The 19933-nt window shown below is 38.6% G+C and overlaps 1 protein-coding gene across 1 annotated transcript; it reads left to right on the plus strand.

The window, feature by feature from the left end:
- Positions 1-1303: 1303 nt before the first annotated feature.
- Positions 1304-19012, plus strand: LOC118734574. Its single transcript, XM_036464284.1, is given in 3 exon segments — positions 1304-1496; positions 16259-16451; positions 16454-19012. Coding segments are annotated over 3 exon segments (1851 nt in total). The 5' UTR covers positions 1304-1436; the 3' UTR covers positions 18052-19012.
- Positions 19013-19933: the final 921 nt, after the last annotated feature.

A 19933-nucleotide genomic window follows, 5' to 3' on the forward strand; every position in this document is an offset into this window, starting at 1 on the left:
CCCAAAAAAAGGGAACCTGCATTCATTATCGTATTTACATTTGTATTTGACAATTAAGTGCCTCACTTAATGAATTTCACAATGAACTCATACGCTGTTAATTAATTCTTATTCTTTAAGAAGTTTATGCCTTTAATTATGCTTTAGAGGTGAAAGATGCGCAGTGTTAATTGGTTGAAATAGAGAATAATAAAAATCTTTCGGGGAAAATGAAACTGAAAGCCTTTATTTGTACAGACATTTCTAAAATGGCATTGTTAAAGTGACTGACTCAACTAAGGCCTCACTCTTGATGCTTTTATAACTTTTGAATTGAAGCGATATTTGCATACAGGTTGCCAGTAAGAATTAGTGGAGAAGCAATGAATGATTAATTTGTATAACTTTGGGAAAATCGATAATTATTTTTTATCAGAGATTTTACCTAGCGTCTTCATATTTTGAAATGCAAAGCAAAGAGTTTTAGTAAAGTATAGATTTTAATATTGTTTCCGATTTAAAGAGAAAAATAGTAATTTGTCTGATATCAAAAAAAAAAATAAATAAATAAAAAATTGTGTGTGGATCCCACGGGTATTTTTCTGCATAATGATGAGCAATTATCTAAATCTTAAACTCAATATCGATCTCAATCTTAGTCTGAATCCCAATCGTAATCTTAATCTTGAACTTAAATTTAACTTTAATCCTAAGCTTAATTTTAAGCGTAATCTAAAGCTTTTATCTAAAGCTTAATTTTAATAAATAAAACATAATTTTGAAATAAATAAACCATAAAACTTAATCTGCGGGTGAACATAATACCTGGTTATATGTCATTGACTAGGCCGATCTTCTTTTTCGATTTTTATGGAATTTTCTGTGGTTAAGTTTACCTAATGATTTAACTCTACCTAAAATAAATAAGTTAACGGCCCTTAGAGCTGCATACTGATTTACAACTTTTGATAGAGGAAAATTTCGTTTCCATTTCTTGTGCGTCATTTTATATGAATTTTTCGTTTTTCTTGAGTGCTGCAAACAGCCTCTAAACAGTTGAGAATTTCTTCAAAATCCTGGGTTCAAATAAACACTGGAACTAATTAGTCGATGTTGTAGACGTTTTTTATTATTCTATTCGGCCTTTAGTGAGTAATCTACCGACCTTTGTACAAGGCGGAAAATGAGTTAGGGCCTTTCGATATTAAGCTAAGGATATGTAGGTTTATTTATGTACATGCATATTTCTTTTTTTGTTTGCAATTTAATAAACTTTTTTATTTTCATTTATGATTTACAGTTTTCACGCTACAAATACTACAACAAAAGGAATATCGAAAACACAAACATCGACTTGCAGCTTACCCATATCGGCGGCAAAAAAACGACAATTACAACTACAACAACTCGAACAACCGTCACACACATTAAACGAACAGTAGTAGCACAACAACACTATGCGAAAGATGCGGATCAAAAAGATTTGGTTGACTGTTACGTTTTTCCTTTCACTGCAGGTGAGTGTCAAATCAAAACAAAAGAAATCAATACATTCATAGCTCAGCCAGGCATACAGTCAGTCAAACAGATTGACATTCAATCAATCTAACTGTCAATCGAGCTTATCGAGCTAAAAGCCGATCAGTCATTGATGCCATGTACATATGTACATACATATACATATATGTCATTTGTGGGAATAATATTAGCGAATATAATACTTTGAAAACATTTTATTTCTAAGTTATTGCTTTGATTGTCAAATTGTTAAATTTTTTTTGCGCATTTGTCATTTTTACAACGCCTTTACGTTGCAAGACAATGCATCAGTGTTGGTCAGTGGGCATGTAATCATGAATTGAAAGTGAGTGTGAGAAAATGGTGTTGTGATGGGAAAAGTTTATACCGCAAACACTAGTGGAAAGGCTGTCTTTTTTTGTTAGTTTTTGATGTGCATGAAAATGCATTAAACATATCTGTATGTGTTTTCTTTTTGCCTTTTTTTTTGACTTAGTTGAAGAATAAAATGTTTGAATTGAAATACATATCGATGGCTGAGTGGAAGATCGACCTACATACATATATATATTGGCAGCCAGTTTGAAAACGCCCTATTTCAGAATTTGGTTGGAAAACATCCTATCTCAGAAGTTGGTTCAAAAATGTCCTATCTCAAACGAAAATACATTGAAAATGTGCCGAGATAGGGCGTTTCTGAACTGAATTCTAAAATAAGGCGTTCCTCAATCAAATTCGGAAATAGGGCGTTTTCAAACTGACTACCGAGATACGGTTGATCTTCCACTCAGCCGTCGATATACTCCACACTTGTTGTAAAATTTCATAAACGGCTGATATATGCAAACGTGTGAAAGTTCCTCAGGCGTACTTACGCATCTTAGCCTAGCAAAAGCAACACCAGTTTAATTATGTCACCTCATTTTCTTCTAAACAATTACCACAGAAAGAGTTGAAACTAAGTTGTGTCCTTGCCGCATTAATTTCCATCTGACAGTGACTGGTTAGGTTCCCAACTCTGACCCCTACTCATATTCATTCCTTGCCAGAAATAATTATCGGCTCTGCACTCCCTGAGTTGACATGTTGCCCGCTTATGAAATGCAACATCAGTAAGCTCACCTTAATGATCGTCGATTAAGTAGACGCGGCCACCTCCGCTTGGCACACACTACTGTTATCGGGAGGTCTCCACACACCCTATTCCAACAATTCATTCTTTGAGGGAATGTAGGCGAAGAACAATACGTTGAGGTCGAATGTGAGAATGCGGCAGCCAGTCCCTGCAAGATTGAGCTCGAAGTTTATGAAAATTATTGACGACTATAAACAACAATAGAGACAGTGCACCTACCCACTTTTCGTCAGAGGTAAGAGAGCTAAAGAAATTCTAACTGAACTTCGGGGAAAGTTTCTAATGAAACTACAGTTCTCAATCTCTTTGACAACACATGGTCAATTAAGAAAGGGATATAAGACAGGAACAGGGGAAGCGGCTCTTAGATACATACAACAGCCCTTGCTTTCCTGTTTACACGGGTTGACGAGATGGCTAGTGCAGCCGGATCTATGGGGCCTCCGAGTGAAATTCTTGGCCAGACCTGGCCGACTAACCACACCTAACCTACCTGGTCTCATGTAGCTGTGTACATAGAGTGGACAGCTTACCTGGAGTTGGTGACATGATTCCAGTATTTCATTCTGCAATAAACGGTTGTAGTGCCAAATAAGAAGAAGAAGGAGAACAGAACAATGTTAAAAAGTATATTAAGCGCAGGAAAAGACTATCTGTGGAAGGTATTTCCAAGCCAGAACCTGTTTTGGCACTGTCAAGAAAATCTAAGTTGTGGAAATCCGGCCAGGCTTTAGACGGAATCAGGGCTTTGCCCGAGAGATTGCCGGCCGGGCACTACTGGTGCCCTCTGTTGACAACCTTTTAAAATGAAACCCTTAACCGCTTTTGTCTAACAGAATATTGAACCATTAACTGGACAGAAATTTTCCAAAAAAGTTTGATCCTGAACCGAAAACCAAATCACTTTTTAGGAAGGTTTTATGTTCGTTTCGCTTAATTTTTAATAGAAAAATTCTGCGCTTTTTACACGCTTTTATCAGTTTCACCTGTGTGTAATCACATCTGGCAATCAATTTTTAATCAACTTTCCGACGAGCTTAAGACTTGTAACCGTTAGGTGGCGCTGTGTCAAAAGCAAAGAAATAATTCGACAAAAAAGTTAGCCGCTAGGTGGTGCGGTGGTCGATTTTTCGTTTTTTTTCACGATATTAACTATTGCTTGCAGCTATTCCCCGTTATTCAGGCTATTTACTGAACTGAAAATTGGCGCAACGAAAGTAGACAAACAATTTTTGTTGCCGAAAATTCGTGTCGAAGAGCAAGAGTGAAGAATGCAGCAGAAAAAGTGATGCCAATAAAAATTGATGAGAAATGCTGACGGTTTCAGGCGAACCACCACAACAATAACAACAACAACAACAACAACGACAATGCAGCAGCTAAGTACGACTACAGTGATTTGCATATGCAAATGATGGAAAAAGTGACACACAGAAATACGTACGTACGTACGAGTATATGTACATATTCAGTCAGCGCCAGCAACAATCTAACCACAGACAAGCCGACGTCAGTTGGTGCTGTTAGCTGTTAGCTTGGCTCGATTTCTTCCTGCTGGCTGGGTTGGTTGCCTGGCTGAAGCCAGTGTCAGCGGCAACGGCAACGTGAGTGCGAAAACTAGCAAGATTTTTGTTGCTTTTATTGTGCACCTAGCTGGCCGGTATGCATTAATGATGCTGCTGTTGTCATTGATGATAGCCTCAAACGAAAAACCAGCCAGCCACAGTAAAAACGCGGCGCGCTGCTGACCTCCAATGCGCAGCGCCGAAAAAGATAAAATTTGTGAATAAATGGAATGAATAAATAAAAAACGCGCAAAATTTGCAAAACGAGGTAAAATATGTATTTAATGTGAATGAGTAAGTAAATTCCAGGCAGGTTAGCAAAGCAGCGCAACAGACAGCCGCGAAACGCCGCAAGGCAGGCAAATCAAGAGTTGGTGCTGCGCGGCAATGGCCGCGGTTGCAGTGGCTATTGAGTCTACAAAGATACGAACGAACGGCTTTGTGCTGACAACATCCAGAATCGGGAGAAAGTGCACAAAATTGCGCCAAGAACGTGATACAATATTGCAGTGCGGCGAGGAGCTTTTCGTCTGCTGAAAACTTGGCGGCGCGTCTGATTATAAGCTGCCTAGCAGCCTGCGAGACTTTACGAGTATGTACGTATGTGTGTGTATAGGCACTTGGGACCCGCAACGTCATCAACAATGCATGTGAAACGAGAAAAGGCGCAAATAATAATGACACTGCCCAGAGAATTCCGCATAGCGGCGAGGGTGTCCCGCGCTATGGCGCTACTTGAGAGTTGAGTGGCGAGGTCAAAAGCCAGTCAACGCCGGAAAATATGCATTGGCAGCTGTTGCCAATGCAGAGAAGCGCAACGAATCTTCTGCCGCCGCCACCACCATCAGTTGCCGTGGCAATGGAAAGGAAGAGTGTTCATTGATTGTTGGCCGTGGTGTACCTTGGCGCATCCGTGGCGTGATTTTCGCTTTCATCTTGCTGTCTGCTGACTACGCTGCCACGAGGAGGCGCATATGAAAAGTGAAATCTGCCTTAATTGCTATATGAATCGAGGCAAGAGCCTGCAACAATAGCAATATTGTAGCATTATGCGCCTTATTCTGCTGGTGTAAGGGCTTTTTGCTAGCAGCAACTAAAAAAATAAAAAGGAAAATGACAAACAATGCAGATGTCAAAATGTCTGATTTAACGCTTAAATACATCACGAATGCAGCACGTCTCAACTCACCTACTGCTGCTGCTGTCGTTGACGGTTAGGTGCATATGTATGTAGTGCGCCGTTGTAGTTCAAACGAAATGAGTGCATTTCACATTTCAATGCGATGTTACGCTTGATAAGAGCGACACGTTTGTGTGTGTAGACGCTGGCGTATGAGTGACATTAGTGGCAGGGAGAAATGTTTCCCAACATTGTGCATGATTCAATAATTATTTATTTTTATTATTGAATCTTGCTTGTGTGCGTCAATGGGTGCTCAATCGAGTCGAATGTTTTTTTTAGTTTTCGTGTTCAGAACGAAGTCAAATTGACGAAAAATTTCGTTTAAGACACATTCGGTTTATCGAAAGTGCAGCACTCGTTTTAAGTGTTTAAGTCAGTCTGCTGATTCCAAATTGCAAAAATGTAGATTTTATTGCGGATTCCGGTAGAATACCCATCGAGTCAAAAGGTTTGTTTGGCAAGGTTTTTGGCTAAGGCGACATACTTCCAGAAATAGGCGTCGCAGTTTAAGGACTAAAGATAATAAAACGCAGATTTTAATTTGGATTTCAACAGAATATCCCTTCGTTAAAAACATTTGTTCCGGAACTCTTTTAAACCGAGTAATCTTTCAGAAATGGGAGTTGCAGTTTTGGAACCAAAGCTGATAAAATTTGATTTAATTGTGGATTTCATACTGATCCGCACTTCAAGTAGGCGTCTTGAGAGAAACTGAATCGCTCCCGAAGAATCTTTATGAAGTGAAACTTCTTAATCGAACTACGAGATGTTTGCGTTAGATAATTAAGGTCATATTTAAGGCGGTTAACTAGACTCTAGGTAAGCAGAGGTCGAAAATATCCCTCTCCACTTTGAAAGTGTCCCAAAATAAGCGTAACTATTTAAGAGAAGAAATAACCCACAAAACAGAAGAGCTGGTTTATTTTTTGTAGATGTGTGCTCCTCTCAGTGGGAAAGGGTTATTTGCATATCTTTTTCCGTTGCTGTTGGACACGGACACTTATCGCTTGAGGAGGAAAAATAAGTGTTAGAGCGTGGTTACCCACTAACGTGTACGCAGGGTACCGTAGAAGTGCGTAGAAACATATCCAATTTGCTGTTGATAGAGAGAGAGAGTGAGAGAGAGATATATAAGCAGCGTCAACGTCACGGTCATGCGGTGGCAAAATATCGATAATAAAATCGATACCCAAATCGATAAAAATATTGATAACAAAATCGATACCCAAATCGATAACAAACTCGATAAAAATAACGATAACAAAGTCGATAACATTATCGATAACAAAATCGATTAGACTATCGATTATTACGGTCATACGGTGGCCAAATTTCGATAGTAAAGTCGATACCCAAATCGATAAAAATATCGATAACAAAATCGATAACAAGCTCGATAAAAATAACGATTATTATATCGGTAAGTCCCGAGAATACCGAAAATCCCAAAATAGTTCCCAGGTTGAGTCTCATTTTCTTTATAATTACCTTTATTTTAATCTTTATTGCTTTATCTTCATCTTTATTCATCCTCATCTTTTTCTTAATATTTATCTTTATGTTTATCATTTTCTACATCTACATATTCCCCTCCACCTTTGCCCTTATATCAGTAAAATTTTTAAATTTACCTTGATCTTAATTTTTGCATTTATCTTTACACATCCTTGTTTTTGTTTTAATTTTTACCTTTGCCTTTATCCTTTTCTTTATCAATAAAATAAAATAACTTATTTTCGGTGTATCATATTATGAATGTGCACGCTCTCTTCTTTGTCATAAATGTTCGCACATGTATGTGTACGTATGTATATGTCGTGTAAAGAAATGCGTAACGCTTTGCTTCCACTTATGTACGCCCACTTATATTTTTCAGTCTAACAATAACCCACAAATTAAGACACTTAAAAATAAAAGTCCCTACCAAAGTGTCTTTGCCTAAGGGAAATTTTAGCAGTTGATAAATAACCCACAACGGAAAACACAAAAAGGTCGCACAGAGTGTTATGCCACGGTGAGAAACGCTCTTTGCTTGAGAGATGAGTGTTTGTGTCAGTGGTAAACACCCATACAAGACACTTGGTGACGATTATTTTCGATCTTTGTAGGTAAGGCTAGCACCGAGTTTGCTAAGGATTGGTAAAGCGGCTACTGATATACATACAGCATTTCATCATAAGTGGGCGGGGCTACGTCCATTTTCCAAAAATTGTTTAATTTTATTATTTTTTAACATAATTCTATTTCACATACAAATTTCAAACAATTTGGATCAAATATTTACTGAAATATCGCAGTTATTTTTTTTTCGAAAATACCGTTATATGTGAAGTGGGAGTGATTACAGTTAGATTTCGCCCATTTTCAATACCAACCTACCTTGACAACCTACATACTAGATTTCTTTCAGATATTTCAGTTTAGGAAATTAATGCTTACCGAATTGTGTTCATCTGCAGCGCAATCAGCGATATCCTCTGACTTGCATCAATCACCAATCGAGTGAATGCACCATTTAACCTTTGATAAATGAAAAGAGGAAGACAAATTAGAGTCAACAGAAATCATAATTTTTCTGTTCGTAGAGATACATCGAAATAAATATTCGTCTGTAAGTCCGCTTCGTTTTTGGCAAAGTAAACATGCACTATAATTACAGACAAGTCAAAAGAAGTAATCGCAAAATAAAAAATTGGCCTAGTTTCGAGAAACGAAAGCCAAGTGAAAAAAAGTAAAGCAGCGGATGAAAAAAAAGCGTTTGCACATTTTTAATTGAATAAGCTACAATTACATTTCCAGTTCGGTTGAGCACCTTGGCATTAAAACAACCCAACTACCTGCTTAAATATCGCCGCATACAAATACAACTTAGCGGACTTTTATCACCTGCAACGACTTAACAAAAATTTTAATTAACTGCAGTTCAATGATGGTTTCGGCGAAATCACGCGGCAGATCAAAATGATCGAAAAAATCAAAGATAAAAAAAAATGTACGAAAAAATTAAATGCTGGCGCGCAAAGATGCCGCAAAATTTACAAGCCCACGAAACTGAACCATGAGAACTGCAGCGCAAAAGAAAATGTAATCGAGTTTAAACGAAAACGAAATGCCACACGCGTTCACCCGCGGCGAAATTACGCGGCGCGGCGCGACGCTGCCGACAAGGAAACGGCCTATTTGTGCAACCTGTTGGCCGCCACACACAAATTCAGCCGATAAAAGAGATGGACAGTCGGAAAAGATATTTGCAAAGGAAAGTTAGGCAGGCGGAGAGTATGTGGAGGTGTGGTGGTGCGGCTGGCGCGCAATTCACAGTGCCAGTGCGCCATGCAGACTGGGGCTGCTGTTGATTGGATTTTTGAATGACTTTCGATAGGCCGCCATGGAGCAATGCGTCCGTTGTTAAATATTGCGTTTGGGTTCACAGCGTTAATGCTGTTTAAGCGGTGTGCCGAAATGGGACAATGCATTTTTTTTCCTATAAATTACATATGTATGTACATACAACATATAATGCACATGAAGCAGCCACATTTAAGTAGGTGTGCGGCAGTGCGTGTTTTTCGTCGCTGCTGTGGCGCGTAATATTATGCATTTGTGTCGCAGTCGGCGGCCGCAGCAACCACTGTGAACGCGGATGCGTTGCATATACATATGTATGCATTTGAGTATGTACATATGTATGTAGTACAAATGCGCATGCGTAAAAGTCGCGACAAGTTAAGTAAAAAGTAATGAAAAACGCACGAAGAAAGCAAAACAGTAGTAAAAATCGCAAATGAATGATCGGCGCGAAACGGCAAACAGCATTTAACATATAAATTTGGCATTTTAGAATCGCTTTGGGCGAACCTGTTCGCCATGGCCGCTTTTCACCAGCCTCAACAACGCTATGCGCGTGTGCTTTATTTGCTTTTTTGTTTTTGTTTTCTACATTAACATTCAATCGCGTTTGGTGCAGGATTGCAATCAATGAGAATTGAGGAATTCGAAGCGTTGAAGATGTCTGCTAAAGTTGTCGCCGCTGGTGTAGGGAGCTGATGGTGGTGTTGGTGATGGTAATGGTAGCGCTATTGCCATTTACCGTTTCCCAAAATGTGGCTGATGCTGATGCACATACATACATTCATACACAATTTCATTTTCTATCTGCCTTGCGGCTTTGCGCACATTTTCGGTTTTCGCCATCATTGATTATATTGTTGGGGTGAAAGTTGTTTACTTTTGTTAGTTAGTTGGCTGATTTCAGGGAAATGATTGCTATCGCGCGCTACATTCTATGTGCCTACAAATGTACATACATATGTACGTTATTGGTGCGTGACTGCGTATGTGCGAAAAAGAAAATCTCTGATCCAGTTATGGAGGATAATAGCGCGATATATCTTTTATCATTGACATTTATGATACATTTTTAAGATTTCGAAATTCCAAATTTTTGTATGAAGTCGAAGTAAGCATTATTTTTTGTATACATAGGTGCCAGTTGCACCGTGCAACTACCAAGCGTTAAGAAATTATAGCGCCAGTTAACTTTTTACCATAATTTCAAAATTTCAAAATTAATACGAAAATTCTTGTCATTATGAGCTCCCACGTTGCCATCTGCCACTCCACCAACTATTATCTTTGGGTTTTTGGAAACATAACTTTCAAAGGCCGTAGCTCTCCAAGTTGATACTAATATTTGGAATTAAAATATGTCACTTTATATCAACACACTGCACTTACGAATAACCCTGTTATTTTCCTGATATAAATTTATCTGACGCCATTTTCAGATAGACTTAGTTGAATTAGTAAAACTGACAAAAAAATTTACATAAAACAACTCTATAGATATCAGAATAACAAGAGAAACTGAAAAAAATAATGTCAATTTTTTTCGACTTTGGGCTAGGTTTTACGACCATTGTGCGACGGCCTTAAACTGGAGCGGCAGCGGCTGGGTTTATACCCACAAGAACTTTCACTTTGAATGATGCCTTCGATTGCTAGATCCCTGCAATGTATTTTCAGCCGAGTTGATAGCTATTAAAAAAGCCGTGCTGTGGCCACCCAGTAATCTATGAGAAGTAATATTTTCTCCATAATTCCTGGTATTCTAAACGAGCTGGCAAAATACACTGAGATATACCAGAAAGCTGTAAGGCCGATGAATTGACCAAACTAATACGTTCATTTCAGCCACAAACACCTCCCATGAAGCGACTATACCGCTTTCATCTTGAAAATTGGAGCTTAAAACATACTTCATCGAAATGGTGAACAGGAGCTTAGACTACAGAACCAAGGTGTTGGACATCCCCTCAAATTTGGCCCGGATATGACAGAGATAAGCTTCTAATAAATGACTTCTACGGAAGCTGTCAAGACGAAGAGAAAATCGAAATTTTCTCTGTCATTGTCCACATTTCGCTGGACTCAGGCAACGCTATCTTCATAAACACTTTTTGGACTGTCTTTAAGACTTAAGTTCGTATAAAACTCGGCGTTATCTTATGCTAGGGTCATGGTCGACATCGAGTCAAAACTATATCATATATATATCACTCCGCGTTAATAACTGGCAGCGAAGTTTTTTGGCTTCGGCAGAAAGCGCCAATTGGCTGTAGTGCAATATGAGAAGAAAGGGATAGCATCCTCACTTTATGCTGTTTGCAAATGTTCTCAGAGATGATATGGTACCCTGCCTTAGTACATAGATGGTTCCAGTGCTAAGATGATGCTACCGAAAGGAAATTACTCGAGCATATTTTATGCGGACGGCTGAGTTTTTAAAAGTATTTGTTTTTAAGTTTCATCAAATCTTGCAATAAATTTTTAACCAGTTTTCCGATGAGTTGAAGACTTGAAACTCAAAACTTAGTTCAGAACCCGATAACAATGCAGTATGAAACAGGAATTAATTCGCAAAAAAAATCCATATTTATGGTCCGATATGGTTCATATTACTTAAATGGAAAGAAATAATTCCACAAAAACTTCAGCCATTAGATGGTGCCGGGTCGACTTTTAACCACTAATAAAATTAATTTTTTTTTAAATTAATTGTTTTAATTTTAAGAAGTCACATCATCATTCGACTAAGTATATAGGGAAAATATATTCACATCTTTGTTGTTGGTATTTCCGACAGGGTAGGAGTGTGATGTAATGTGGAACGATTTTCCGTCATCCCTTGTCAAATTTGGTTTGGAGACAAACCGGTTTCGGCGTTGTGCCATCTTCAGTGTCATTTTCCGAAAAAATTTGACAAGGGATGACGGAAAATCGTTCCACATTACATCAAAATATATTCACTTTCCAATTTCAAGCTAATATGGGTACGAGGTCACAAGGGTATAAAACGAAACTAGTTAGCGGACAGACCAGGCGGAGAGACGTTGGCCACAACCCTAATCGGGCATCAGCCACAGAACACCTCGGCAGGGCAAGTAGGGCGACAAGAGAAAAGTACTAGCGTCGCCCAACAGGACTGGGACAGGAATTCCAATTTCTAATCGATCTCTAAAATGCATTTTTATAGTACGCTAAAGAGTGAACGTTCATTTCCTTTGTATTTGGAATACGGCCAAAAAGACTCTTTTGTATCTTCTATTCGAAGGCGATGCTATTGCTATGAGACGCGGTAGAATTCTAGGTCTTTATATTCTTAGGTCAAGCAGCAAACTATTTCGATTGTGTCTAGCAACACGGAAAAGCTAACCCGGGCTGTTAGGTGAGTGACTTTTAGAGAACAGGTGAATGGATAGCTAGTATAATTTCGTCACAAGACGGACGTATTTTTCTTGGATATTTCAAGGTCAAGCCTAGAAAGTTAGAAGTTTAACTTGCTACAACCCTAAATTGCACCAGCGTGGGATAAATCTTTCGAGGCAGCTGAAACTCTTCGTCTAGAGTCGATGGTTTTAAACTCGGATAACGACATTCAAGAAAAGGAACGTTGCCACTATACTCAGAGTAAAAGAAAACGGATTTTAATTTCCATTGCCTTATAAGAAGACACAAGCTACAGCAGTTCCGTTTTCATTAATGACAGCCCGCTGGCTCACTTCAACAACGAGCAGTTGGAATGGATGCACCACACGCATTGACGTTCCTCAACGTGCGTATTACACGTATTTGTACAAGTAGCTGTAGAGTTGTCATTGTCAATATTACTTTTCTTGGCCGGTAGTAGAAAGCACAAAAGAAAAAGAGAACACAAAAACAACAACAACATAAATGTCAGCTAAGTATTTTTCAGCTGATTTTTCATGGAAAGCTCTGTGTCAATCCAAATACATTCATACATTCGTTGCGCTTAAAGCACTCGACGTCCACCAACAACAAGAAAACTGAACGTTGTGTATCGCTTGTGTCTTGTTGCGTTGATGACCAAGTGATGCAGTGGTGTCGTGCAAGCTGCACATGCGCAGACAACTAAAAGACTGCCTGTACTTAAGTTGTGCTGTCTTTTTTTTTTTTTTTTTTGCAGTAAACGAGCCACAAACGGCATAATTGTTACCTCCAGTCTCGCAGTCGCGTCGTTCAGAGCAGACGGCAATTTTCTCCAACGGTTGGTAATGAAAACAGTCTCCATCGCCATGGCCAATTGTGTATACATACATGCACTTGCACGCGAATGGGGCAAATGTTGTGGCCGACATATCCATTAAATTGTAGCTCCGGTAATGAGCAATGCTACGCGACGCCTGTGCAACATTGCTGCGTGTGATGCACTACGAGCGAGCAGCTTCCGTGCTTTCCTCTATTCATGCAAACTTATGCAGTACTTACACATGCAGTTTTTCTTAGCTAAAGTGTGGTGGTGATATTGATGTTACTCTACGCACCATAACTTAATAAACTCATATACATACTTAAGTTGAATATTGATGCGAATGATGGATTGCTGCCGCAGCGCCGTTGTCATTAACTAGTTTCACTCGTAGATAAATTGTCACCATTAAAGTAAAAGAAAATCTGCCAACAACTATCACCGGGAAGCCAGGAAAGCAGCAAATGCATGGAAATGAAAAAAAATTATGTTGCAGTACAAACAAAAAAAAATATATAAAGAAAAAAGGTGGAAAAGGCAAGCAAAAAGTGGTCAACAAACCCAGAAATAGAATTGCACGCCAACCAGTTGCTGGCACATTTTACACATTTGACTGTTTTATGGTACGTCGTTGAAAGTTTTTTGCTTTTTTGCCAAGTACCAGCAAGCAATGACACATTTTCTAGCCTTGAACTCAATTTGCGCTTTGGCCAGAATCTAAATACTAACTACATACAAATGTAGCGTCTGTCAGCATGTGCTGGATCGTCTACTACTTACTTGGGAACAGGTGTCATCATCGTCTGTTCGTTGGTGTGTGTGTGTGTGTGTAGTGAAAAAAGTGAAATTGGTTGGCCTTTTTCTTGTGTTCTACAAATCGTGCAACATCACATCCCGTACATTGATGAAAAGGCGTTTACTGCCGTATGCTTAACACTAGATATTAATTGGGGCGTTTAAGAACCGTTGGAAGTTTGCGGTTTTATCGTTTGTTGTTGCTTGGAGTAATGATTAATTGATTGATAGATTGATTGATTGCGATTAAATTTTTCACATACATATTTGATTTCCATTAAACTAGAATGTGTATAACACATATGTATGTAAATATAAACTGACGGCACGCGACAAGTTTAAGTTAGATTAGAGTTTACGTCCACGTAGCAGATAAGTACCATTTTGACATCGTAAACCTAGTGGTTGTTAAAGTTGTGCACATACTACGTTATGGAGGCTCCTCATTAAAGCTGGTCATCTCCAAAAAAAAGGTACTCTACAGTTTCCTGTTTATTTTCGTTTCTGCTATGCCCAGCCTTCAGGCGTGGGCTCCAGTATGCCAATACCTGCCATCATGAGTCGATTTCTGAAGATTGTAGAGAAAGAAGTATTTATATATAGTTCCAATTGGGGTTAGAACCGATCCTCGTTCGAAGCTAATGTGGAATCCTCTCTGGCTAACTCGTCTGCAGCCTCGTTTCCGGGAATGCTGCGATGAACGGAAACTGAACTAAGTCTAGATCTTGCAGACTACTTAATAATAATAATAAAAAAAGTAAGTGGGCCTGGAGAAGTGAAACTTACGTTACATATCTATTTTGTCTCATAATCAATATATGTACATACATACATATATCTGGTTTTGCTTAAGGTTATATTTTTTGTCTTTTTTCTATCTAGATCACTACCTCTACCCCAATTCATTCTAATTACATTTATGTTATTCTGTTTTCCTTTATCTTCATTTTTATCTTTATACTCTATCGATACAAAGTCGATAGCAAACCCAACAAAATATCTATAATAAAACCGATAAAAATATCGATAAAAAAATCGATGGCAAATTCGAAAAAAATTTTCGATAGCAAAATCAATAAAAATATTGATAATAAAATCAATAAGAATATCGATAACAAAATCTATAAATAAGCGATAACAAAAATCTCTTAGAAAATCGATAAAAATATCGATAAAAATATTCGTAAAAAATCGATAGCAAAATCGATAAAAATATCGATAAAAATATTCGCAAAAAAATCGATAGCAAAATCGATAAATAATCGATAAAAATATCGATAATAAAATCTATAACAAAACCAATAATAATACCGATAAGAAAATCGATTTCAAAATCGTTAAAAATATCGATTACAAAATCGATGGTCAAATCGATAAAAATATCGATTATTATACCAATAAGTTCCGAAGATATCGATAGCTAAATTGATAACAATGTCGATAAAAATTTCGATAACAAAATCGATAAAGATATCGATGGAAAAACTGATAAAAATATCGTTTATTTTATCGATAAGTCCCGAGAATCCCGAAAATCTCTAAACTCCCAAAAAAGTTCACAGATTGAGTCTCTGTGTCTCCAGCTATATCCTTTTCTCTATAATTACCTTTATTTTAATCTTTCTTCCTCTATCGTCATCTTTACTGTTATCGGTATCCTCATTCTCATCTTTTTTATTTTATTTATATTTGTTTTTACTTTATGTTTATCATTTTCTTCATCTACGTATGTATTCACCTTCACCTTTGCCCTTATATAAGAAAAGTGTTTAAATTTACCTTGATCCTCATTTTTGACTTTATCTTTACGCATCTTTGTTTTTGTTTTTATTTTTACCTTTGCCTTTATCCTTTCTTTATCTATGTTCATGCTCACCTTTACTTTCATTCTTGTGTTGGTCTTTGTCTATGTAATTGTCCAAACTATGGTTACCATGCGGCGGTACTTGGGCCTCAAGCCAGGACGTTCACAAAGCATTATGAATAATGAATTAGAAGTAGTTTTAGAGCCTCAACATATACACTTAGTGCCGGTTGCTCAAAGTCTGGTTGAAACTAATCCCCGGTTAAATAACGTTATCGCCATTACCGATACCATGTTATATGCATGGAGTCGAAAACGTTGATAACGATGTTAGCCGATGATTATTGTCAACCAGACTTTGAGCAACCGGCCCTAAATCATAGAACAGGTGGCCAAGCGAACTGTACTTAATTTCGCTAAAGAGGGTTTTGGCCGAGGAAAAATTATATCTTACAGCCGAAATTATGTTTCCAGGTCGCGTTAGGTCTATTTCCGAGATGTTATATACCCTGGACACATGGTTGCATTGCAAGCACATTCACTCCTTACTCTCTAAAGGTCTTCTGAAGTTTTTAGTGGCATTTAGTGAGGATCAGACTGTCCGTTTAGATTTGGGCTAATAAGATAAATACATACATGCATATTGAGCATCAAAACTTCTTGGGAGCTATTCACATTCGATTTAAAGTTGTCTAAAGCATTTTTCAAAAACTTTCGTTCCATTTATTTACAGATTGCGCTTGCAGATGATGTTGACGTTGTCAAAGCCATCAGTGGCACAGAAGAGATATCCGAACATGACAATGAAGTTGATCAGGTGGCGTTGGAATCGGAATCGGAACCACAACAGCCGCCAAAAGTGCTTTACCAGCACAACATACAGCAGCAGCAACCGGGACCGGCCCGAAGTAAATTACCGCCAATCTCATAAAAACTATGCAATCTAATTTATTATATGTTTCCCTCTCCTCCACATTAGGCAACCATCAGAGCATTCCCTTGAGTCTTGGACAACCCTTCGGTCCACCACCACCACCCGCTCAACTAGCCTACCAGGGTCCACCGCCGCCATTACCACCACAGCGGCCACCGCCACAGCAAGTGCATGCGCCACAAGTGCTGCCCGATTTGAGTGTTGGCGCCTCGAGCAACAACGAAATTTGGTCTTCACCAGTGCAGGATATGCCAAAGATTATCTCGTTGGATGTGAAGTGCGAAAAGAACGGCATGAAAGTTTTTGTGAAATTCGATAAACCTTTCTACGGCATCGTTTTCTCGAAGGGACACTACAGCAACATGAATTGCGTGCATTTACCCTCTGGATTGGGACGCACATCGGCCACATTCGATATTGGACTGCATGAGTGCGGCACTTCGGGCAACACAGAGAACGGCTTGTATGGCTATGGGCATGAGTCGGGTTCGGGCACCTATTTCGAAAATATCATCGTCATACAGTATGATCCACAAGTGCAGGAGGTGTGGGATCAAGCGCGCAAGTTACGTTGCACTTGGCACGATCAATACGAGAAAAGCGTAACATTCCGCCCGTTCCCCGTCGATATGTTGGATGTGGTGCGCGCAGACTTTGCAGGTGACAATGTGGGTTGTTGGATGCAGATACAGGTTGGCAAGGGACCATGGGCTTCCGAGGTGTCTGGATTGGTGAAGATCGGCCAAACGATGACAATGGTGTTGGCTATCAAGGACGATGACTCTAAGTTCGATATGCTTGTACGTAACTGTGTAGCGCACGATGGCAAGCGTGCACCCATACAATTGGTAGATCAACGCGGTTGCGTTACACGACCAAAGCTTATGTCACGATTTACGAAAATCAAAAATTTCGGAGCCTCCGCTTCGGTGCTCTCGTACGCGCACTTCCAAGCATTCAAGTTCCCCGATTCAATGGAAGTGCATTTCCAGTGCACAATACAAATCTGTCGTTATCAGTGTCCCGATCAATGCTCTGATCCCAATTTGCAAGAAGTTCATCACTTACAAGTTGGTCCGGAGTCGCAATATGGACCACCACCACCGCAATTGCACGTTGACACCTACCATGTGAGCAGCGGCATTGGCAAGCGACGTGACGAGCGACGCGTCCAACGTCGTACGCGTGCCGTCGATCCAGAGCAGGAAGTTGGACTTAATCGTATTATCAAAGTCGTCTCGTCGGGTGACCTCACCTTCGCCATTGACGATCAGATGAACGGCACATCAGCGGCCACACCTCAAACGATGGTGTTTCCAGCGCGCGAAGATGGACTCATCTGCATGACGACACCCGGTTTCGCGATCACACTGATCATACTGCTCGGTATTCTAATAACATCCTGTCTAATATCAGCTGTGCTGTATGTGCGCTTGCGGCCATTCTCCACATTCAGCCATTCGGAGAAGGAACGTGCGGTGGCCTACACAAATCCGCAATTGACTGGTGCATTGCCGGTCATTCAAATACCAGGACCACCGCCAACTGTTGCCCACACTGGTACACTCACCAAAACCCGAACGCACACATGAACATTGAAACGGAGAATATAAACATTATGACGATTACGAATTGGACTCGGTATGCCGAGATTTCTTTTATAGTATGTATGTATGTATGAATATGTAGCTGCAGGTCGCGCGTACTACATTCAGCAACCTCACCGATCCGATGCGAACTGATTGTCCGCTGCATTGGATGGGTACTAACGTTGTCACCATACAACACAATCACAATAGTCTTCTCTTGTTTGCAATCGCTCTCGAGGCGGGTGTTTATTTACATAGTTAAGTTATGAGCGTAGGGTCTAAAGATTACATGCATTGACATGTACGTATGTATGTAGTAGTGTAATTTTAGCTTGTAGCTATTTGTATTTCTTTGCTTTTACAAAGTAATGTATTAATTATTATTCGACAGTTCAAAAGCACAGAACCAGATTACATACTAATTTGTGGTTAAAATTGAGAACTTTTCGACGAGCCTTTCGAGTCTGTTTGGGCCTTCTGTATTGGTGGCAGTTTAGCGCTTACAATTTTAATAAAATTTAAATATATAAATGAAGACTAGTTTTTAAGTTTATACATACAAATGTAGTTTGATCCTTAAATACAAACATATATATGTATACGAAAAAAATTTGAAGATATATGCAGTAAAACCCGGTGCTAAGCCATATTCAAAGTTCAAATGAAGCCAAGCGACTTTTGTACAAAGGCTTTATCGACGAAGAGCTGTCTGCGGCTTGATTTAATGCCGCAAAATAAATTTCCAACAATAGGTATGTCAGTGATATCGAGTTCAGCTTAATATTATGTACGTATGTATTTAAATCAGTTAATATTCAATGAACTTATATTTTCATATAAAATATTATTCAATTCAGCGCGAATTCAGCTTGTTAAAATGAATTCAGCACATATTTATGCTGGTGTTAAATGCGACTTCGGCTCAAGTAACCAATTCAGCTTGTTAAAATGAATTCAACACAGACTTATGCGGTATTAGAAACGATTACGGCTCAAACTTATATCATTCAGTTTTATAAAAATGTATTCGACTCTCTAGGAAGCCTCTTTTTTAAAAGAATTTCTATACAGCTTTATTTAAAATGAAGTAAAAGTGTTCAGTTAAATTAAATTTCTTAAAATGTTTATTCAGCTACTTTAGGAGTATGTTCGCCTTACCTATTTGAATTTAGCTCGATTTTTTTTCTTGTCTATGTGAAATTGGCCAAATTTTTTTCAATACACGTGCCGAGTAAGAGGCAGTAAGCGAATAATTCAATGCAAATTTTTGTATCAAACAGCTTTGTCTAATTCAGCTCCAATTTGCGACCTGGATGTTTGTGCTATTCAGCGCGCTTATAAGAACAGCAATTAGTGTTACTCAGGCTGAGTAACTCAGAACACTTTTGACGACACGCAGCAAATACATGAACAGTTTTCATTTGATCAAAAGCCAAACAAGAATTGCTACATATTTTAACTTAATTCAGCTCGGATTTACGAATTTCAGCGCATTGCAAAATATATATTTTCCACAAAATAAAAATTGTAAGTGGGTTTAGAGCAATTTAGCTCCAAGTTTAAGTAATTCAGTGTTTTTTTAACGATAGTAATCAAACTCGCAGCCAGTTTTTAACCATTTGAGTGTTTTTTTTTTATATTCAGCGCACCTTTTTGTTTTAAATCTGTATTCTTTTCACTAAATAAAGCGATTGAAGTAAATTTTTTCTTGTTTTGGGTTAATTCAGCTCGAAGTTTTAGTAATTCAGCTCATTTTTAACGATAGAAATTAAATGCACAGGCCGTTTCAAATAATTTGAGTGGATTGTTTTTGTATTCAGTACCCTTTTTGTGTTAAAAATATAGACTTTTCACTAAATAAAGCGACAAATTCAAATTTTTCTTG

This window comes from Rhagoletis pomonella, unplaced genomic scaffold (genome assembly GCF_013731165.1).
Source record: "Rhagoletis pomonella isolate Grant_MI unplaced genomic scaffold, Rhpom_1.0 Rhpom_scaffold_00002, whole genome shotgun sequence".
Taxonomy (NCBI): Eukaryota; Metazoa; Arthropoda; class Insecta; order Diptera; family Tephritidae; genus Rhagoletis; species Rhagoletis pomonella.